General features: G+C 36.4%; 9 protein-coding genes across 9 annotated transcripts; 6 read left to right on the top strand and 3 right to left on the bottom strand. All coding sequences in view use genetic code 12, as the record gives it.

Annotated features, from left to right (window-relative positions):
• On the top strand, positions 1-2,815 carry ASG1 (Asg1p; the record flags this gene model as incomplete). Its single annotated transcript, XM_064999941.1, has 3 exons — positions 1-65; positions 249-2,691; positions 2,810-2,815. 3 exons carry the CDS (start codon positions 1-3, stop codon positions 2,813-2,815), a joined length of 2,514 nt encoding a protein of 837 aa, XP_064856013.1.
• Positions 2,816-2,907: 92 nt separating this feature from the next.
• DASC09_063560 (uncharacterized protein) lies at positions 2,908-3,246 on the top strand (the record flags this gene model as incomplete). Its single annotated transcript, XM_064999940.1, has 1 exon — positions 2,908-3,246. One exon carries the CDS (start codon positions 2,908-2,910, stop codon positions 3,244-3,246), a length of 339 nt encoding a protein of 112 aa, XP_064856012.1.
• Positions 3,247-4,659: 1,413 nt separating this feature from the next.
• DASC09_063550 (uncharacterized protein) lies at positions 4,660-5,652 on the top strand (the record flags this gene model as incomplete). The annotated part of the gene is made up of 1 exon (XM_064999939.1): positions 4,660-5,652. One exon carries the CDS (start codon positions 4,660-4,662, stop codon positions 5,650-5,652), a length of 993 nt encoding a protein of 330 aa, XP_064856011.1.
• Positions 5,653-6,984: 1,332 nt separating this feature from the next.
• On the bottom strand, positions 6,985-8,370 carry DASC09_063540 (uncharacterized protein; the record flags this gene model as incomplete). Its single annotated transcript, XM_064999938.1, has 1 exon — positions 6,985-8,370. The coding sequence occupies one exon, from the start codon at positions 8,368-8,370 to the stop codon at positions 6,985-6,987; it is 1,386 nt and encodes a 461-aa protein (XP_064856010.1).
• Positions 8,371-10,329: 1,959 nt separating this feature from the next.
• On the bottom strand, positions 10,330-10,855 carry DASC09_063530 (uncharacterized protein; the record flags this gene model as incomplete). Its single annotated transcript, XM_064999937.1, has 2 exons — positions 10,330-10,536; positions 10,727-10,855. The coding sequence occupies 2 exons, from the start codon at positions 10,853-10,855 to the stop codon at positions 10,330-10,332; spliced, it is 336 nt and encodes a 111-aa protein (XP_064856009.1).
• Positions 10,856-11,393: 538 nt separating this feature from the next.
• On the top strand, positions 11,394-14,282 carry MTC4 (Mtc4p; the record flags this gene model as incomplete). The annotated part of the gene is made up of 1 exon (XM_064999936.1): positions 11,394-14,282. The coding sequence occupies one exon, from the start codon at positions 11,394-11,396 to the stop codon at positions 14,280-14,282; it is 2,889 nt and encodes a 962-aa protein (XP_064856008.1).
• A 670-nt stretch (positions 14,283-14,952) lies between these two features.
• Positions 14,953-17,022, top strand: DASC09_063510 (uncharacterized protein; the record flags this gene model as incomplete). The annotated part of the gene is made up of 1 exon (XM_064999935.1): positions 14,953-17,022. One exon carries the CDS (start codon positions 14,953-14,955, stop codon positions 17,020-17,022), a length of 2,070 nt encoding a protein of 689 aa, XP_064856007.1.
• A 485-nt stretch (positions 17,023-17,507) lies between these two features.
• Positions 17,508-18,090, bottom strand: TRS20 (TRAPP subunit TRS20; the record flags this gene model as incomplete). The annotated part of the gene is made up of 2 exons (XM_064999934.1): positions 17,508-17,837; positions 17,995-18,090. The coding sequence occupies 2 exons, from the start codon at positions 18,088-18,090 to the stop codon at positions 17,508-17,510; spliced, it is 426 nt and encodes a 141-aa protein (XP_064856006.1).
• Positions 18,091-19,052: 962 nt separating this feature from the next.
• DASC09_063490 (uncharacterized protein) lies at positions 19,053-22,285 on the top strand (the record flags this gene model as incomplete). The annotated part of the gene is made up of 2 exons (XM_064999933.1): positions 19,053-19,157; positions 19,226-22,285. 2 exons carry the CDS (start codon positions 19,053-19,055, stop codon positions 22,283-22,285), a joined length of 3,165 nt encoding a protein of 1,054 aa, XP_064856005.1.
• Positions 22,286-22,932: the final 647 nt, after the last annotated feature.

Below are 22,932 nucleotides of genomic sequence, written 5' to 3'. Positions count from 1 at the left end.
ATGAACTCCATGAACATCGTCCCCAATAAACGCAAGAGAGTACTAAGAGCCTGTGACGAGTGTACGTATCCACCATCATTTACCATTCCTCTCTCTTGAGTGTCTGCGTCTATTTATATTATTATTATTGTCATTTTTTTTTTTTTGGAGGGTGCGCGAAAGTGACATGTCAATCCCCCTCATCCATCTATCCATCTCGTTATAAAACACCTTCTCTTACTAACATTGCCACCTCTATTTAAAGGCAGAAAGAAGAAGGTCAAGTGTGACGGCCAGAACCCCTGTATCCATTGCAAGGTCTACAACTACAAATGCTCGTATAACCAACCAGCAAACAAGAAATCAAAGAATTTCCAAGCAGACTTGCAGAATAAGATCACCAGCTATGAGTTCTTTTTATCAATGGTGTTCCCTGGCATCCAGTTGCCCAAAATCGCCTCGCTACAAGCCAAAGACATTGCATTTGTCCAATCATTACTACAACCTCCCGATAACCGCCCCAAGCTGGAACCATTGGAAGAAAATATCGATAAAGATTTTCCTATTGACGATAAACAGGGACCCAGTCTAGACATCAAGCAGTTTGTCGAGAAATTTAACGCGGAGGCCCTTCCCGCCGCCGCTGCTGCTACCACCCCCAACCCCAAGCAAGAGGGCGACAGCACACCAATGGCCACCTCGTTGTCGTCAACCAGCAATAACAATAGTCAAGCGTTTAATTTGAAATTGGAGCCTGACAATGAAGTTATCCCATTATCTAACGAAAATAATACCACCCCAATATCTGCCACCAATAATGATGATGATGATGATCATCATAATCATGCCAGTTCGCAGTTCAAAGTGGTGAAAATCAGTTTACCATCACTCGACGATTCCCTTAGATTACTACATGTCGCTTGTGATAGCGCGTTGTTGTTCAAGTTTTATAATCGTCTTAATTTGATCAATATCGTCAAAGATTTCTATAACACCGCCGAATCTTTTGCAACCAATAACAATGATCTCCACCATAACAAGAAATTGGCGTGCATTTACAGTTTTTTGGCGATCGGGGCATTACTCGAAAATGACGACAACGCCTACAATTATTATAACGCTGCTTATTCGTTGATCAAGAAAAAACTCGTGGAAACTAACGACGTTATGAACATCCAGACCCTTTTCTGTCTTATCATCTTTTTGCAGTGCACTGCCAACTTATCCACCTGTTATTCTTTTGTGGGAATTGCCCTAAGATCAGCGTTTAGAATCGGCTTGCATCGTAAAGCAGAAAACTCTAATGCTATTGTCCAAGAGAATCGAAAAAGATTGTTTTGGTCCATCTACAAAATCGACGTCTACATGAATACGGTGCTCGGTTTACCCCAGATATCTGACGATCAAATAGATCAAGATTTACCCTTGGATATCGAAGACGAATTCATTGCCGAAACTGGATACATTGCTCCCAAAAATCGCAACAAGAAATTGACCACCATTGCGATATCTAATGATCATACCAAATTGATCATTATCTTGAACCATATTGTGAAAAACATTTACCCCATCAATACCGACTCGTATTATGAAGAGAAAACTAGGGTCAAGGATACCAAGACGAATTTTATTTATCAACTTATTTCAAAAGTCAAGCTTATGGAGCAGGAGCTCAGTGAATGGCTTGAGAATTTGCCGATGGAGCTCAATCCTGACAATATCAATATCCCCATCAAATTTTACAAACAGAATAGATTGCTCAAATTGGCGTACCTCCACGTGCAATTGGCGCTTTATCGGCCATTCATTCACTTGATTTCGCATAAGTATATCCAGCTACCAAATATTAACCAAGATCTGATAAAATACGGGATGAATTGTATTAATGTTGCCATCAAGATTATTGAACTTGCCACGGAAATGCACGAGCATCAATTGCTTAATGGTGCGTACTGGTTTAGTATCTATCCGATTTTTTATTCAGTCGCGTGTTTGGTGTATTATATTCACGAGAATTCTAACAGTGATCTTAGTGCCAACGTTTGGCAAATCACCAAGTATGCAGAAAAGGGTAAAGATGTGTTGGTTGACCTTAAAAGTTCGTCAATGGCGGCGGCGAAAACTTACCAAACGTTGAATGTGATGTTTGAAAAATTGAATCGTCGGACAAAGAAGTTTCATACCAATCATCAGAAATATTTTGAAGACAACAAGCCTGGAGACCATGAAATATTTGGACCAATGGGGTTGCAAGATCAGCAACGACAGAATAATGGTGAAGGTCGTTTTTTGAATGGGACTTATTATAATGCTGATCTGATTATTACGAATCCTCAACCTTCTTTCCAACTTGATATGAAATACCTAGCTACAGAATTTGCCAATGATAATGATAAACAAAATGGTGAGACTAATTATCAGTCGAAGAATGCCGAAATAAATTCGTCTAATTCTCCTATACCGAATAATAATAATAATAATAATAATGGCAATAGCAATAACAATAACAGCAATAGCAATAGTAATAATAATAATAACAACAACAATAGCAATCCTTTCGAAGATCAACGTTATTTTGGTGGGATGATTGACAAATTTGATATGAATTTGTTTGGAAGATTCTTGCCTCCATATATGTTGGAAAGTAAAAGTAATAATAGCAATTTCAACCAACAAATGTCACGAAGTGATTCGAACCTTGAATTACCCAATGTTTTGAATAATAATAATAATTCTACTATTGCTACTGCAGCTGCAGCTGCTGCTACTACTGCTGCTACTACTACTACAAATCATAACGGTATTAATTCTGGTTATATGACTGAGGGAGCGATAAACTCCAACTCCAACTCCAATAACAATAACAATAACAATAATAATTTTGGAGGAAGGGATGGGAGTTCTAGACCAGTGGGAACAAACTTTCCAATGTCTACAAGTAGCACCAATGGCGTGTCTACCACATCCATGGGGGGAATATCGGCCATTGGTGCAGCTACCGGCAGCAATAATAATAATGGTAATAGTAATAATAATATGTTGACAGGTCCTGCTTTTGACGGGATTGTATTTTTCAATAATAATGATAATAACCCCGGTAGTGGTAATGGTGGTGCGAGCGGAGGTATTGATTTCTCTGGGTTGCAAAGTGGTACTCCTACTCCTACCAGTTCAGGGCCTGGGATGGGAGATGTGTTTGAAAACACATTCAGGGGTCCAGAGCCATCACAAGCACAAAAGTCGCAATCATCAACCCCAAAGAATTGAATTGAATTTTTTTTTTTTTTTTTTTTTTTTTCTTTTGTCCTTTGTCTTCTTGTTATTCGCAATTATGGATAGGGTTATTCTTTTTCTTTTTTTCTTTTTGTCATTTTATTTTGCTAGATTATAGAGTTTTTCATTTGTATTTTTTTATTTTTTTATTTTTTATTTTTTTATTTTTTATTTTTTTATTTTTTATTTTCTTTATGGTGATATATACAAGAGATGATGAACGCTGATGATCAACCGTATTATTATTATTGATTCGACGTCGGGGCGTCGTATATGCCGGTGGTGGGAAGTCCCATTTGGATGGGAAGGAAGTGATCGGCGGTGGGTCGATCGGGAGAAGTAAAAAGTGAAAACGGGATAATTTTACGGTGGGCGTTGCTGTTACATGATGTGATTTGTTGTTATGTATCACATCAGTATTGTTGTTGCCAGATAACATAATAATACTACGATAAGTATTGGTAAGGTTGAAAAATTTCAAAAAAAACAACAACAACAATAACAGCAAACAAACAATGACAACCACTAAATCATAAAAGGGTCTAAAATAATGAGTGTGTCTTGTCCGTTCTTAGTACTGAACATAACAAGTAATAAACAATAGGTGGTGGGTGTGGTCTAGCAATAGCAGCCTAGTGCGCACGAGGTTAGCTCCAAGATATGCGTTTCATGTTCCATGACTGACTGACTGACTGGTGTAGTGTAGTGGTGGTATGCGTCAGATGAAAACTCTGATTGTATTGTTGTTTCTTCCATCCTCTTCTCTTTGTCCTTCCTCCTCTTGTTTCTCGGGGCGTCTGGGGTGGGGGGAGGGGGGTTTATTTTTGTACGCAAACAATGCTGGTCTTTGTGTCCCAGTGGTTTGTTGACAAAGAGTGTAGAGTGTAGGGATTGCCATTTATTGTTGTCAGAGGATGATTTTATAGTCAGTGGTTGGTGATTTTCCTGACGCTAGCATGGTTGGTTTGGCATTATCCAATGTACGGTCAAGCAAGCTAACGAACGGTCCAAGACTATCACCGTAATTCCGTTGGGCTGTTTCGGGCTTTTTTTTTTAAAAAAAACTTTTTTTTTTTTGTAGTTTTTAGTGTCTACAATAGACAATAGATGTGTATATCGATCGACTCTTTTTTTTTTTTTTTGATTTTTTTTTTTCTTTCTTTCATTCATTCTTTCTTTCTTTCTTTCTTTCTTTCTTTTCTTTTGTGTCTGTCATCCATTTTTCATTTTTTGGACTTTGATCAGTTAAGATAATTCATTCATTTATATACAATACATATATAAACGATCGTTTGTTGTCATCACCTAAGCCATAATTGTGGGTCCTTTCATCTATATATATTTTGGCTAGATCATATTTCAACTCTCCCCTAAAGGTAATCAATCATTAATAATCAATATCTTATAATGTATCGTGGGTCAGGGGATTCTTTAGAAGACATTTTTGGAACCCCGAAGAAATTCACAACTTTCGAATCGAATTATTCCGACGATGAGGATTTAGACCATCATCAAGAAGATGCCCACACCATCGCGAAAATTAAAAGACTATCGGCCATTAATTGCCAACTAAGCCAAAAAGAAATATCATCACCATCACCATCATCCTCGCCAAACAACACTATCATACCTCCACCAACTCAAAACGTCAGTGCTAATATCATCAGAGAAGACAGTGTTGTTGCCTCTCCGTTCACCACCACCAATGACTTATTCGATGACAAGAATAGTATGGCTGAAGAAATGAATAGTAGCATTAATGATAAGAATGATAATATTCATCAAAAGAATTACACGGATGAGGTAAAACCAATAGAGGAGCTCAACCATACAGATAATAAAATGAGGGTCTCCACCGATACTGATACTCTTAATTATAACAACAACAACAATACTCCTAATGGATACAAAAAACCAAAACATAAATCTTCATTATACAGATCATTAAAGAAAAGTGCCAGTTATTTATCGGATATCAAATTCGTGCAAAAAAACATCATCTCCAATAAGATCGACATTACTGAAGGATATATTCCCTCAACCACTGCCAACACCGCCAATTCCCAAGACGTGGGGTCTGAAGATACTAATTCCAGTCATTCTTATACTTTGTCCCCACCATTGAAAGACAACAACCAACCCCAATCATCATCCCGGATCTTTAGAGCTTTGAGCACGATCTTGGACACCAGTATCGATCCAGCGAAATTACCTCCGTCTCCACAACCATCGCAGAAAACCTCGGTCAATTCTGCAGATTCGGGAAGTACCAAGAATCATAAACCAATAGCCATGTCCGAGCCATTACGTCAAATGTCTAGTGTTTCACCAGATGCCAAAAGAGTCAAGAAAACTAAATCGTTGTTCAGTTTTGAAAATGAAGGCCAAGTCTCCAAATAGTGGGTTGGGGGCGGATGAATTTCCAGAACTCATTTTGTGATTTCCAAAAAAAAAAAAAAAAAAAAACCACCAACCTTTGATCTTCCCTCAACATTTGATTTTCTAACCTTGTTTTTGATTTCCCATATTTTGTTTAAATTTTCTAAGCTCGTTTTAATTTCAATTTCCATTTCATTCTTCCTGTCCTTCTTCTTTTTTGTTTTTGTCGTTTTTTTGTTGTTTTTCTTTATTTTTTTTTTTTTTTTTTGTAATTCCCTGCTTTTCTTTCTGCTTTGTCCTAGTGGTTTCCTCTATTTTCATTTCATTTTGTCTAGTATTTCATTTCGTGACCCAGGTTTGTTTGTTTTTCTCTCCCAGATTTTAATCGCTGCCATTAATCATCATACCACGCTCGTTATAAACAGTGATATTCTAGTACACACTGACAAGTATGCGATATTTATTGATTTTAACTTATTCTTTTTTTTTTTTTTTGCTCTGTTTTCTTTCCGGAAGCTCGTTGATTCTCTTTATTTGAAATTTTGTTTTGTTTCTGTTGATTTCGATCATTCTGATTATTATTATTTTTTTTTTTTTTTCCTGTCCCATATCTCTCTTTTTTATACTATACAATAGATTTCTTCTCTTCTCTAATAATATTTAAACAATCAATATAGATTTTATTTCCTTTCAGTTCTTTTCAGAACAAGATTAAAAAAAAAAAAAAAGGTCTTGGTAATTTTGAAATTCCTTATTGTTTGATGGGGAACCTTTTATCGTCATTTGACATTTTCTTTTTGTACCATACATAAATCTCAGATCAATATTTCTTTTATATGATGTATAGAATTTAAAATAATAACAATAATATAGTATGAGATATATATTGTTTAACTCCTTCCAACTGTTCTAAATGTATGTGTAGATTTGGTACTCTACTACAGGTAATAATTGACAAGATGAGAATTGAAGGGAAACACTAATTAACAATGACATTGAAGCTTTTGGGGCTGTGAAATGAAAAGAAAAATGAAAAGAAAAATATTAACGATAACAGATATTAATAAGAAGAGATATTAAAAATGACAGATATTAACAAACAATAATAGATAATATCAATAAATAATAATGAAAAAAAAAAAAAAAACATGATATCGTTTATAAAAACCATATACGTATCAAGTCATAAATCATATCAACAAAACAAGAAGATAAGGAACAAAAAAAATTACCCAAAACGCTACAAAATGATCCAAATATAAACCCCTAGAAAGAAAGAAACAAACGGTCCAAAAAATCAACTCTAGAATCGAAGAAATAACACATATAAACAGAGAAACATTACAAGAAGAATCATCCAAATAGTCTGCCAAATAACTTCTTCGACGGGTTTTTCCTCCCGTATTTCTCATAATTCTCAAAATGACTACCAGGATTATGGAACAACTTGGTAGATCTCTTACTATACACACTAGTGGTGTCATTGAAGGGGATAGCAGCACTGTTGGTAGATCTCCTACTATAAACACTGTCGGTATCGTTGAATGAGGTACCAGAATTCCTGGTTTGTGAATCATTATAAGATGAAATATCCATATCGACCAAGGTACCCGGTTGACTTTCCAAATACTTCAGCATTTGCTTTTGACGTTGAAGTTCTTTACTTGAGACAAACAAGCTTCCTAGCCGCGTCTTATTATATTTCTTATTTTTTTGCGGAGATGATTGTGAAGAAGAAGAAGAAGAAGAAGGAGAAGAAGAAGACGATCCTTTCAAAGACGAGACAAGGGAAGGTGGTGGGATGATGGTAGTGGTAATTGGACCAATGGACCCACGAGATTGCTGATCGGTCAACGACGAAGCAACGGAAAGGGTACGGTAGATCGACCGCGAAATATTATGGTTACCATCAAATAAATTGGATGTAGTGGAGGGAGTGATGACTTTAAGGGACGGGTTCAAGACATCTTGGGTGGTGGTAGTAGTAGTAGTAGTAGAAGCACAAGGGGTGATGAGTAAGTCACTGGTTTTACTCGACGATCTTCCATGAGTGAAAGGCGACGATGATAATGGTTTTTCAACGTTCCCAATTTGTGATGGTTTGAAATTAATGAGCTCGGTCGAGTCGATTCCAGCAACACCCACACCATCCTCGGTTGCTTTATTGTGATACGCTTGGTGGGATAATGGTGATCTCCCCTTGGTTGTATAAGCTGGAGGATAATTTGGAGGGAGTTTCCGAGGGGTGCTCTTTAATTTTTGTGAGTTAATATTATTCGGGGTATCTTTCTCGGGGATTGGTGGTCGGTAATCAGCATGAGATTTGTGTACGGTCGATGATGATTCGGTGATTTTCTCGAGTTTTTCTTCATTCTCATTATTATTATTATTATTATCATTATTATTAATATTTTTATCATCATCATCATCATCATCGAACAAGTTTCTTCTAGTTCTTCTGGGAAGAACAGCGTCTAGTTCATCATCGGAACTGTCCAAATCATTGAAATCATTATCGCCGGTGCTGATCTTGATGAGTTTGGACCGACTGGCAAAACCCCGAATATTATCTTGAGCCAAAGGTTTGGTAGAGTTAGTGCTGCCATGGGGCTTATAATTATCCATGGTGAACGTTGATTCTAGATCATCCAAACTATCGTTGTTGTTCAACTTCGAGAAGATCGAGTATTGACGGGACATTGGCGATGCCATGTCTTCATGGTAATACTCGGTGGCCATTAGTATTGAAAAAAAAAAAAAAAAGAAATACCGCAGTAATGATAAAAAAATATCGGTTGATTATGTGATTAAGATGGGTGATCTGGAAAAAAACCAACCACCAAGAGGAAGAAGGCGAGTCTTAGGTTATATAGGTACACGCAGAGACGAGCTTTGCTTTGGATAGCACTAAACCTCGATATGAAACCCGATGACACTATTGTCATGCACACTAAGGTAACCCCATCGACCCAACAAATTGGGTGACATCAGCCCAGTGCGGGTGTGGGTGTGCCTGGAATATAATAAATATCATAATGTAATATATTATAACACCTTTTTTTTTCTTTTACTTTATTTTTTATTTTATATTATTTTCCATCCCATTCCATTGAAAGATATCTCACAATAATTGGTCGGAAAACGTTTCATTCCAAGAAAAAAAAAAAGGCGCACCATGCTCTATTTATTTTTTAGTGTGTGCAGCAAACAATTGCAAACCTCATAAAAAAGTTTCACCATTTTCTATATCATCTATTAGTGCCATGCTTAGATGGGAAAGGTAATTAGCTAAATGAGGCAGACTAAACAAGTGGGAGAATTTGCACTCTCTTTTTTTTTCAACCTCTCTCTCTCTCTCTCTAAGCTTCACCAACAACCATCTTATTAGCCCATATATATAGAGTCACACATTTTGCAATGTAAAAACCATCGGTTATCTTAATACCAGATTATGTTATCATCATTTATCAATGATAGTTCATCTATAATGTAATGACAAATGTGCTGCTTTTTTTTTTGGTGTGTGTGTGTGTGTGTGTGTGTCAACTAAATCAATTGCGTGACACACATATCTCATGACCTTTTTTTATTTTTATCAAATGTTTCATCTTTGCTTCTTGCAACCGTTTGTGCAAATCAAATGTACGTAGATATCCCTTACAGAACTCCTCCTAACTATTTCTGGTTTCTAATGATGTTTAGGACTACTAGGTAATAATAATAGCCGGCAGTCCATCGCGGAGAAAAAGCAAACACACCAATTGGCATAATCAAGGCATCTATCTATCTATCTTCACAGAAGTGCCATTTTTTTTTTCTCCCCAAAAATCGAAAAATGGTTTTATTTAAGTAATCCCACCACCTCCATCCCCATTTATTCAAGTCTTTTCTTTGTTATCTAAGACGACGCTTTAGGTGACTTTTTTTGGCAGACTGGGGTTCCAAAAATATGGGAATCGGTATTAAAAGCAGCCTAACTTGTCAACGATGACGGAGTACAACCAGAAATATCTATATATATATAATTATATGATCTGCGCACCCAGGGGGATTTGGTAATGTTACCTGAAAGTTTACTACTACTTGTAATCTCCACAATATATTAACTCTGTGGTAAGATTTCCTTGAAGGATTTTTTAAAATATCCACCGCACCAAAACTTTGGCTGCTGCTTGGATTGATTTCATGGATATTTATTAAACTTCGAGGAGGTCATCAAATAGTGACGCGAAAAAAAGGGGGAAAATGTTTTGCGAGCAAGGCAAAGTCTCCCATTGATCATTATACTAATCTATATTACCTTTTTTCTTTTTTTTTTTTTTTTCCCCCTCTTGGGTGAGTTAGTTTGTCTTCTACGCTAATAGACTCGGCTTATTCTCTTGAAGAGATAAGAAATCGTTCGTTGTTATTGAAATATCTGGTGCTTCTAGAGGATCAATTACATTACACATATAATCGATCCTAGATGGCTCGATGGGGAAATCCACAAGTGTTTTGTGATTCCCAGCCTTGAAGAAGATAAGTGGCGTGTGTTTAAAGGCTATGTTTGTGATACCTAACTTTGAAGATAGAAGCTATGTTTTATGATACCAATTTTGAAGATAACTGATGATGCCAAGATGTACAAATCATTGAGAAGAACTCGAACGGTTTTTGTCTTTTAATCGGGTACGGGCCTCCGATGACTTGGTCATGGTTTCAAATAACCCCTGAAAATTCCTCATTGAAATTCAAATTCACATCGAGGGAATTCAGTTGGGCTGTTTGAATATTTTCATTTCGATTTCTCACTTCATTGATCACTGATGGTAACCCGCTGATCTGTTCTAACTGTCTGCTTACTTCCGTACGATTTTTGTTATTTTCTTTAAGCTTCAACCTTAGCCTCACAAGATTTATTTTTCTCTTGAATTGCCAAACAATACTTCACAATCGCCTGAATCTACTTCGACCCTGGATTCCTTCTCAGTGCCACTTGATCGCAATTATTCTGAACCGGCGAGACTGTACCGTACCACAATTGCAAGGAATACACCTTTGTAAGGTACTATTTTATGAGCAGAGAACGACGAATAATTTAGTGAGGGTGACAAACTATACAGTGGTGTGGATTTGTTTCGGTTTTCGGCTCATGTTCCTTCTCCCGTTGTCGGAACCCTATAGCTGGTGGTCCATCCATAACTGGTTCCTCATTACTGGAGCTCTTCTTCTGCAGAATCATCATCTTAATATAAGGGAAGCTCCCCAATAAATTCACAATCCGAATCAAAAACCTTACATTTTTTTTTTTTTTGTATTGCCTTTAAAACAACAACGAAATAATATCACTATTATAAAATTTTTTTTTTCTTTTCCTTATTCCAATTGATGCATGTTGACCGACGCACACGCACACTCACATAGCACGTGTGTACATGTACATGTGCATGTGATTATCACGCGTGTCAGGTGACGGAAATGTTGCCAAGATCCACCGTGTTGGAGCATGTGTAAGTACTAGGAACCCTGTGGTTTTGTTAGATGGCGATAAATTTGTATGGCTGACAAACTCTGACAGGAAAATGAATATAAAGCAATTATTAACCTATAACAAGCCACTAGAATACCAGAGTGTACTATTAAAATATAACAAAACAATAAAATAAAAACAAAAAAAACAAAAAAAAACGTCAATGATATTTAAACGCCAGTAACATACAAAGCGAGAGAAAAAGTGCCAAACTAACACTACGACCATCGTCATCACTAGAGTTTCTCCAACAATGAACTCACGAAAGAGGTACTCTAGCAGTAAATCGCAGATTCGCAAGAACATTGGATTCAAATTAGATTTTGTATCACTTGCTTCTACCATCAATGACAATGAACTGACTCCTAGAGATTACCAATTATCGGATTCGTACACCGACAGACTGAACCATCATCACACAAATGATAACATAACTTTCCCAGAGTCCGAAATATCAAGATCAACCAACCTTGAGGATAGTATAGATCCATTAGAGCAAGAACAAGAATTGAGAGTCAGAGCATTGGAAAAAACACCAAATAACAAAATTAAACTCTTCAAGCGCCACAATGACAATGATGATTCACGATCGATTGCTGAGACCGTCAATAAGATAAACGACGATGACAAAGCGTTCGCATCGCTGGAGGATCACCCATCCCCTTTGACAATCGGGAATGATAATGATGAAATACTCCGGATCATTGACACCAATGAACCAACCGTGATTGAAGAAATCAAGAAATTGTCCCCGTTGCTTTTGGATTTAAGAAAATCGATGATGTCTGACTTTGCCGACCCCAATTATAATTGCCCCGACCCATTAAAGACCTATAATGTCAAAGAATTGAACTCTCAATACAATGCCCGGGTTAGAAAAATCAATAACCATCAACATAACAATTTCATGAACCCCGACGGCCCTTCCTCTGAGTTCGACACCGATTACTACCAGCCAGACGACAAACATGGCCGATCATTGCTAGTATCTAAGGCTACATTGATCAGAGCCGAGCGGGCCAGAGCGTCTCTCAGTGCTTATTATGTATTTTTGGAAAAATATCAACAACCATTCACACCGAGTAGTACCACAGATGAAGGGGATCACGAAGTGTCGATCGACGGTGATGATGACGATGATCATGATGAAAATAAGAAAACCAATAACTACAATAAGGATTCGGAAACACGATTGACATTATCTTGGAATCCTTTGCAAATCATTAGAAATCGGAAAGCGATGAAAAAACGGGACATGACTTCTTTACAAACCTTACAAAAACGGTTCACCCATCCATTAGCGTCGACCACTTTCTCAACTAACCCAAAGAAAAAATTGATTTGGACGATCCCTAGCTATGAAATAGTTAACAATTATTATTGGTCAAGAAGACACTGGGATATTTTAAAAAACTCGAAGGGCCAGTTGATTTTCCAAGATTATTGGGACTCCCACAGAATTATCAATCACCACCATAAACAACCGCTTTATTCCCGCCGCAATAGTAGCAATACCCCGGAGACCCATCATAATAACCATCCACAAAAACAGAATAGCGGTAGCTCTTTGAATAAACTCAATAAGAATAGCAGCAATTTGCGGAAAAAATCCTACAAGAGCCGCTCGAGTTCGAGTTTTGAGAATTTCAATATTTCAAACTCCCATTTCCAATTATCAATTCCATTTGTCTCCACCACCAAAAATCATCATCAGTCTACCAAAAATAACTCATTTAGTAATAGTAGTTCTAACCATAGTAATGTTGGGTTGACGGTACCAGAACCATTGAACGAGAGTACTACCTCGATGGTTTCAGATTCTTTGGGCTTATTGGAACCAAACAACAACAATAATAATGTTATTGAAGAATCGCCATTAAACAAGAAACATCACCATTTCTCCACCCCGTCGTTAAACGAAACCATAGATCCCGTGGTGATGCTCAATAATGACGAACCAGTTTTCCTCAAAGAAGGTTCTAAATTGGATAACGTATCCAGTAGATTGAAGAAGATATCACAAAACAAAGGGTTTGTCAAGAATAAATTGATTAGCAAGATCAATAAATCAAAAGATAATGCCAGTGCGGGAGGAATAATCACCAATGACGGCGGTAAATTGGGCGAGGGTTTAGTGGATATTGGCTATGATATCAACAAATCTTTCAAAGACTTGGATAATTCATTTGATGGCCATACCGATGATGGAGTGACGAAAATCCTTGGCAATGTTCCTATCCAGCCGATTTCAAGAAGAATTGTTTCCAACGGGTCGTCTGTATCATCACTTGGGTTGGCCCCGAAAGTTGGTGGGAAACCGCTCGTGCATAATATCGGTAGAGATAATGATCTTGTGGAATTTGAAGAAGATGACAATTCATTAGAGCCGTACTCGGAAACCCACAGGTCTTCATCTAATAACTTTGAGGAGACTGAAGAACGAGGCAAAGAGACAGAAAATGCATTGGACAACCCCTCTCATGTTGAAGACGAGAATCATTCTAAACGACAGGCATGTTTCAGAACCGGTTTGCGAGACGAAATCAGGCTGGCAAATATCAGGCTCTCGTTGATTAATAACCATGTGGAAATTCAACGATATAAATATTCCAGAGCATTCGAACTTACAAAACGCAATGGTCCAGGGTCTTCGAATTCTTCTTCTTTGGCATCTTCTCCTCTAAGTAGCAGACCGGAGAATCAGATTTCGTCAGTATCAGAATTTCTGGCTCTTTACGACCTGACAAACAGTTCTTTTGAATGGATCTCCAATTTGTTGCCAATTTATTTGAAGTTTTTAACAAAAGAGATTGAAAGACTAAGCAAGATGAAATCCAACCTTAATGATAACCATTCGGATAAAATCGACCAATTGTTGTCGACTGCCGACAGATTGATTTCAAAAATCAACACTGGGTTGTCGATCAATTTGAAGAATATCAATGAAAAGTTATCCTATAGTAATAATAGGCTTTTCAAAATGAATAGTGATGGTCTTTATGCCCAGAAAATCTTTTTCTTGGTAGTGGAGTATAGTATTATTGGACTGCTATATTTTATATGGTTGACCATGAGCTTCTTCAAACTCATTTACAAGAGTCTTGCTTTAATTATCAAGGTTCTTCAATGGATCTTTTGGTGAGATTTTTATTTATACCTTTTTAATTTCGTTTGATGTGTATTTTCTTTTTTTTTTTTTTGTGTGTGTGTTACTTTTGTTTTGCTTATGTTTGTTCACTTCATTCATTATTTTGCTCGCTATTTCTCATTAATGTTTAGTTTTTACCAAAATTTATTATAATGTGTTTTTTTTTGTTTCTGATTTCATTTTATTTACCTTTTTTTTTTGCTAGCTAATTCTATAGAAAAGTTTATGAACATTTAAAAGATATTTCAATTATTGTATAGTAATTGGGGTGAATCAACATATCGAGGCAAACGTGACCCTGCCAAAACGATATTTTTTTGTGGCTCCAAAAAAAAAAATAAACAAAAAAAAAAAAAAGAAGAGGCCCTTACGCGTGGTTTATTATTATCTAATATATTAATTAGAACCATTAGCTTTCAAACCCCCTCGAACCGTTCACGCGTATCAATTCATACCTATGGATGGTAGCTGATCCAACATAACGAAAATTGGACTGAAGCTAATATTTTGCAGAAAGAAAAAACAAAACAACAAAAGAACGAAAACAAAAAAAAAACAAAACATATATTGATACACACATATAAATATATCACGATTGAATCTCTTGCTTGTTATTTTATTAACGTCTGTTGGTATTTAAACCACAATAATCGGTCACTACACCATGCCACCAAAGAAAAAACTAACGTCGTCGAGAACCACAACGACGAGGACGACGGCACGAAATGGCCTAAAAGCTTCATCTAAACTGAAAGGCACTACCGCGATAAATGATACCAATGACCTCTCGATTCTTTCGAACTCTTCGACAATTAGGAAACACACCTCAAAGATTTCATCGTTATTGAGCAGGTCTCGAAGATCGAACGTATCGAGTTTCATGTCATCGCAATCAGTCGATGATTTGGAAAATGACGATGGGTTTCTTTTCAAGCGTGCGGGCAAGCCTCTTTTAAACAAATCTAATCTTTTGGGAAGTATTGCAGAGCCCGGAGAGTCAGACACCGATGATGATGATGATGATTATGATAATAATAATAATAATAATAATGACAATAAAAAATCATTTCTAGTACCGGTGAAATCTCTTCCTAAAAAGAAACGAAGAAGCTCTTCAATAGTATTGGAAAATCAACCAAAACAGCGAAAGAAGATGAGAAACAATAATAATAATTCAATAATTGCCCCTAGAACCTCACCGAGAAAACCACATCCATCGGCAAAAATTCTAAAAGCGGTGAAAACGAAAAGCAAGCTATTGGATATAGAGTCTGAATCTGATAGAAATGATGAATTTGATTTAGAAGATACTGTGGAATCTATGACAGAAATGACCCGGACAATTTTGAAAGGAAAGAAGCGGACTTCATTGAGACCAAAGGCCAAATCTCAGCCCACCAAAACTGAGTTATTGATATCCATACCAGAAAATAAAGCAGACTCGCCGCCTGTAGTGTCACCAAAATCTTCAAAAGCAAAAACTGCCAAAAAACAAGTGACAAAGGAAAAAAAGTCTACTAAAACAAAGAATGAATCGCAGAAAAAGCAACCGGCGGGGGCCATCAAAAGCAAGACAACAACAACAATAATAATACCAAAAAATAAAATCAACAACAAAGAATTGAAGAAATCTGAAACTATATCAAATGTACCAACGGATTTAGAACTCACCGCCAAAACTAATTTAAGCCAACCATCAACTAAGGTGTACGGATCACCAGGCAAGAAGCAACCGTTACAAATATCTGAATCCCCAGTCCATCGTCGTAATAAGGAATTGCGAGCAAAGTCAAATAGACGTTCTTCGTTGGGTAACCGAGGTAAACGTACTTCATCTATCGGCAATGGATTTGAAGTGTCTCCCCATGATGATGTTTTGCCATCCAATTTCTACAAGCATTTAGATCAGGATCTTCCAGAACCTCATAGAATGAGACAACTATTGACTTGGTGTTTCAAAAGACAGTTTGAGATTGATAAAAGTAAGTCCAAACAACAAAAGGCTAAGAAACTTAGCAATGAAGATTTGATTGCAGAAAATATTGCTAAAGTGATCAAAGAAGAAATCATTCGTGATTTGGTGGAGGGTAAAGTGAAAACAAGTTGGTGGAATAGGGACGAGGACGATGATGAAGAAGGGCCTGATGACAACACGAAGATCAAGAAAAAGGTGAAAATTGTTCCAAATAAACAGAATGTCGAAAATTTGAAAACTTTGAAGACTTTTGATGCTAGAATAGCCAAATTGAAAAAAGAAAACGAGCAATGGGATAAGATTGCTGCTGATTATGAAACATTCCAACCAGGAGATGAGATTAAATTGGATGAGAATGATGATGAAAAAAAAGAATTTTTGAAAAAGAAAATTGACGAGCTACGAAGTTCGACAAAAGAGAGAAATGAGGCTGAAGAAATGGAGAGATTGTATTCTTCGATTATGGATGATAAAAATTTGGATGAAATGTATGATAAGGTTTCATTAATAACCGACGAAGTACAGGCTAGTTATGAAAGTTCATTGAACAACTTTAGTACCTTCGTTGATAAGCTAAACTTCAATGATTCGATTATTAAAAGTTTTGAACATAATAAAAAGAAGCACATTTCCAATATCATAAGGAAATATATCAAAACAACTTCAATTGAGGATGCTGACAAGGAAGAAGATGATGAAGAATACCAATTTGATGATATAGAACTTTTGAAGGGTATAACCAGGATTGATAAAGCATGAATGTTTCATTTATTATTGATGTGAAGTCTTTTTTTTTGAAGAGAGGAGGAAAAAAAGCCTGGAGAAGAGGGAGAGAGACTGTAATTTTGTTGTACATTATAAATTTTTCCGCGTTTTTGTTTGCTTAGTTATTTTTTTTTTTTTTTTTTGCTTAATTTTTAGTTTGTGTGTAATTTTATATGTATAATATTCGGGATATATGTTTTATATTAATGATTTAAGTATGTTATTATCTAATCTAATGAATTTTTTATTTTCTTTTTTTTTATGTTTTTGGTTCGTGTGTTTGTTGTTCTTGTACCTTTCAACTGGTATTGCATCTTTCCACATACATTAAATATCAAAAATTTTCAATAAACAATAATAGACAATAAAAACCATGCATTACTAAAAGTATTTCCAAATATTTTGGGGGTTGGGGGAAAGAAAATAAATAAAGAAAAAATATAAAGAAAAAAGCTCTATCATCATTATCATCAATATCTTCAAAGATACTTTTTGGCCAATCCCTTCACCTTCAAGTCAAAACTGGTGCTCTTGATGACATTATTGACGTTATAGAAAGGGTTCAACAAGGTTTTCACGTATAAATCATTCAACTCGAAGAAAAACTGTTTGATGCTTTCTTCGCTCTTGACTTCATGTAACAATAAGAACTTGACGTTGGTAGGCAGGACGTAGGCACTGATGTAATAACCATAGAAATTGTCAATGACTTTCAAGTACATAGAATTCTTCACCCATTGAAGGTCCTCTACTATATCGAGCGAGGAATGTATTATGAACGGGTTAAGTTCCCTCATTTCCGTCGAGAACTAAAAGAGTTTTTTTTGTTAGAATCGGCGGATCACCAAGGATATATGTGTATATAGATCTTTATTTCTAGTTTCTTTAAAATCAATGAATGATTGTGAAAAACAACGAAGAAAAAACATAGGAATGAATAAGAGAGGCAATAAAGATGATACTCACTTTTGAACTGCCATCACCACCCTGTTTGAATGTCCCGAATTCAGCTTCATATACGGGATTGTCTTGAGTTCCTATTAGGGCAAGATAGTACGACATTTGTTTGGTATTTTTGTCTTATTATTTTTGTTGTTGTTGTTGTTGTTGTTGTCGTTGTTTGTACGTGGGTATTAGTATTATTATATTATTTGGATATCACCTATTGCTTCAGACTATTCTTTTTTTTTTATTATCTCCCGCTCTTGCTACTGATTGTGATTGTGATTATTACCGAGACCATCGTTATTATCAAAGCGGTCTTTTTTGCAACGTTTTTTTTTTTTTTATAACGTGTGCGTCCAGCAATTTATCATGATGGCGATGGCACTGACACTGGTGATTATGCTGCCATTCTTCAATCTTGGTGGTGAAGGTGGAGTGTAAGTATTTAGTAGGTTGTATTCTTATATATATGGTACATCAGTATTCCATATTTCATTTTTCATAGTAAACCAATGTTCAAATGGCTAGTCCAACACCTATCGGTAAAATAGTTAGGTATTAAACCATGAGATGGTTATTTCCCTTAATTGACCTTTTTATCATCCCCAAAGTAGTTGAATTTATATTATATTTAAAATCACTATACTCCTGATCTAAACCTATGAACGACTATGGTTCTTATTACAAAATATGCGGAGAGAAACAGAGCACAGCCAATAGCAAATAAATCAGCAATCCCAGTACATTGACAAAGTACCAGTTCATCTTCGGTTATTTTCTATTCTACTCTCTGCTGTTGTTAAAAAATACCTATAATCACAACGAATAGCTACAATCGAAACAAACAAAATACAAATAATAAATAATGATTAACGTTGCACCGCCAATGCTGTCAAAAAATCCCCCAAAATTTTTGACATTTTTCCCTCCAGATCACGTGTGATGTTTTTGACGCCCTGCATCGCTGGGGTTTTCCCCAGAAATCTCCCCCCTGTCTAATTTTGCTTGTTTTGTCAGGGATGAGCAATCACTGTTGTTGTTATCATTAAGAAGATTATTCCATTATAGTCGCAATCACAATGACGATATTTAATGGGACTGCTGAAGACATCCGTCTTGAGGAAGACCGTTTAAGAAAGAAGTACTGGAAACGCTGGGGGCCATATTTGGGTGAAAGACAATGGGTAAGCATTTTGATAAGAGCAACTTGTTCAACAAAACTACAAAACTGACTAACTAACCAATTCCACAGGCGACAGTCCGCGAAGATTATTCACATGATGGTAACGCTTGGAGTGATTTCACTTTTGAAGATTCGAGGTCTAGAGTCTACCGTTGGGGTGAAGATGGGTTGGCAGGGGTTGCTGATAGCCATCAATTGGTTTGTTTTTCCATTGCTCTTTGGAATGAAAATGACGATATTCTCAAAGAAAAAGCTTATGGGGTCGGTGGTCCTCAAGGTAATCACGGTGAAGATGTCAAAGAGTATTATTTCTATCTTGATAACGTTCCTACTCACTCATATATGAAATACTTGTATAAGTACCCTCACAAGAAATTCCCGTACGAACAGTTGATCAAAGAATCTACTACCCGCTCGAGATTAGAACGCGAGTTCGAACTTAAAGATACCGGAATCTTTGACGATGACAACTACTTTGACATCTTGTTCGAATTGGCCAAAGACGATGAAGACCCAGAAGTTTTGAATTTTAGAATTACCGCCTATAATCGTGGTGATCAACCGGCACCACTTCATGTTTTGCCTCAAGTTTTTTTCAGAAATACTTGGGGTTGGAACACTATTGAAGAAGAAAATCGACCAAAACCACATTTACAAAAAGAATCGGCTGAGGCGTCAATAAAGTTGAATCATTGGAAGTTTGGTGAAAGACGGGTTGTGTTTGCACCATCGGCAGGGATCTCCAAAGATGTCGAACCAAAACTTTTATTCACTGATAATGAAACCAACAAACAGAGATTATACAAACAACCAAACGAATACAAGTATGTTAAGGACGCATTCCATGATTATATTATCGAGGAAGATGAAAGCGTGGTCAACCCAAAGGAACAAGGTACCAAAGCATGTGCTTGGTTTGCGTTCGATGAAAATGGAGGTATCCCGCCAGGTGATCATGTCACCATTCGTTATAAATTCTACCCGGTGGATGAAGCTAATAAACTGTTGGTAGAAGATATTGATGAAGAGGAATTTGATGAATTGTTTGGCCGCAAGCAAGATGAGGCGGATAAATTTTATTGGAGAATTTCTCCTTTGCCAATCAGTCCTGAATTGAGAAAAGTTCAAAGACAAGCGTTTTCAGGTTTACTTTGGTCGAAACAGTATTATCAATTCATTTGGGACTATTGGTTCAATGGTGATAGAGGCTCGGAAACTAAGCCTCCAAAGAACAGAGCCAACCATAGAAATTCTCACTGGCAACATTTGTATTGTGATGAAGTGTTATCTATGCCTGACAAATGGGAATATCCTTTCTTTGCTTCTTGGGATACCTGTTTCCATTGTATTCCTTTGACAATGATCGATCCTGAATTTGCTAAAAATCAAATCGAAATCTTTTTGAAAGAATGGTACCAACATCCAAATGGGGCCTGCCCAAGTTACGAGTGGTCGTTTGATGATTTGAACCCTCCGGTGTTTGCTTGGTCGGCATTTAGAGTTTATAAATTGGAAAGAAAGATGCATGGACGCCAAGACAAGGAGTTTTTGGAAAGGGTTTTCCATAAGTTACTTTTAAATTTCACATGGTGGATCAATAGAAAAGATTCCGATGGGAATAACGTGTTTGAAGGAGGATTCCTTGGTCTTGATAATATTGGTATTTTCAATAGATCCGAGCCTTTACCAACCGGTGGTGTTTTAGAACAAGCGGATTCTACTGGTTGGATGGCATTTTATTCTCTTCAAATGTTGAATATTGCTTTAGAATTGGCCAGGGATAAAAAAGTTTATGAGCATATTGCCTCGAAGTTTTTTGAACACTTCTTGTTGATTGCCGACGCCATGACTTATAAATCTGAAGAAGGTGATAAGTCATTATGGGATGAAAGCGATAAGTTCTATTATGATGCCATTAAGTACCCAGATGGCTATAAAGAGTTGTTACCGGTTAGATCATTGGTTGGATTGATTCCTTTGTATGCTTCTTTGACAATTGAACCAGAATGGTTACAAAAATTCCCAGGGTTCAAGCACAGACTTGATTTCTTACTTGAAAGGAGAAGTGATATTGCTAAACGTAATATTGCCAGTACCACTGAAAGAGGGGTTGGTGAGCGTTTATTATTGGCACTAGTCAACAAGGAAAGATTGAAGGCGATTTTGGAAAAGATGCTTGATGAAGATGAGTTTTTATCTCATTACGGTATCAGATCATTATCGAAATACCATGAAGCACATCCATTTAGCAAAGTGGTTCACGACCAAAAATACGAAGTGAAATATTTACCTGGGGAAAGTGATAGTGGGCTTTTTGGTGGTAATTCCAATTGGAGAGGTCCAATTTGGTTCCCGGTGAATTTCTTATTAGTGGAATCTTTGCAAAGATTCTATTTGTATTATGGTAATACTTTCCAAGTGGAATGTCCAAAAGGTTCTGGAAATATGATGAACTTGGCCCAAGTTGCAGAATTCATTCAACATCGTCTTATCAGGATTTTTGTTCCTGATTCAATGGATGTTAGGGCATGCAATGATGCTGATAATGATTTGCATAACTACGATCCATATTTCAAAGACTATGTTTTATTCTATGAATATTTTGATGGGGATACTGGTAGAGGGCTAGGCGCGTCGCACCAATGTGGTTGGACCGCGTTGGTGGCCAAGTTAATTCACGATGTGGGTATTTCTTGTGTCACCACCAGTTCTCCAAAGACTCCAAGAACCATTACTGCCCAATACCTTGATGAAGAAGGATTGTTCAAAGAAACTGCTAGTCCATTCTCCAGTAAATTGATGAGACGTCGGTCTTACAAATCGAGTGCTAATTTGATGTCTTCGGGATACGGGTCCCCAACTAAAGAATCGATGGGGCTTTTCCCTATTTCTAGAAGACATACCTTGCATTCTGATTTGGGTGATGAAAACCAAGGAGGCATTACTGATGAAATTTCGAATCTCCCACCAACTATTTCCAGACGTAGCACAATTTCTGCGGCTCAAGATGCCAGTAGAGATAAGGATTTGTTTGAACAAATTAGAAATGCAATTCAACATTACAATCTTAAAAGGGAAACTGGTGAAGATGATGTTTCCAGTGATGAATTAGAAGCCCAATTCCAATAAGATAAACATTATAAACTTTGGTTTATTACCTTGCTTCCCTCTTTTTTTTTTGTCCTTGTCTTTTCATCTTACTTTAAACTTTGTTAAAAAAATACACGTCATGTTCGTTGTATACTCGATGTGTTGTACTTTATATTAATAGTTTTTGTGTTTTTTTTTTGAGAAGATGTCAGTGTGTAGAATTCTCATATTTTCTACATTGTATTTCAGATTATCGCCAGAGTGCATATAATATAGAAAAAGAAAAAGGCAGGGGTGTGAATACTGAAAGTGGGTAAAAATAACTTTTGTCACAGATTAAAGAAAATGTGAAGAGATATTAGATATTGAATAATTGTCTTTTGAGAGGAAAGACTCATCTATCAAAGAACAAAGAATAACCAAGAGGGTAATAATAGAAACCATAAAAACAAATAGAGAAAATTGTAAGCATCAACAAAGAAACTAAGACGTCTATAATAATAATAATGATAAAAAAAAGCTGATTGATAAACGAGAACAAACAAAGAGCACTAGCACGAGAAAAAGCTGAAGAAAACTAGAGAGATACAAAAAAAAAAGGGAGATAAATCTTAGAACATCAACAAAAAAGAAACAAAAAAACAAAGATAAACCAAATAACAACAAGTGATTGGTGAAAAGGAAAA

Source organism: Saccharomycopsis crataegensis (assembly GCF_037102585.1).
Source record: "Saccharomycopsis crataegensis DNA, jcf7180000000098, whole genome shotgun sequence".
Taxonomy (NCBI): domain Eukaryota; kingdom Fungi; phylum Ascomycota; class Saccharomycetes; order Ascoideales; family Saccharomycopsidaceae; genus Saccharomycopsis; species Saccharomycopsis crataegensis.
Note: the sequence above shows the minus strand (reverse complement) of the source record. Positions and strands in the feature narration are given on the sequence as shown.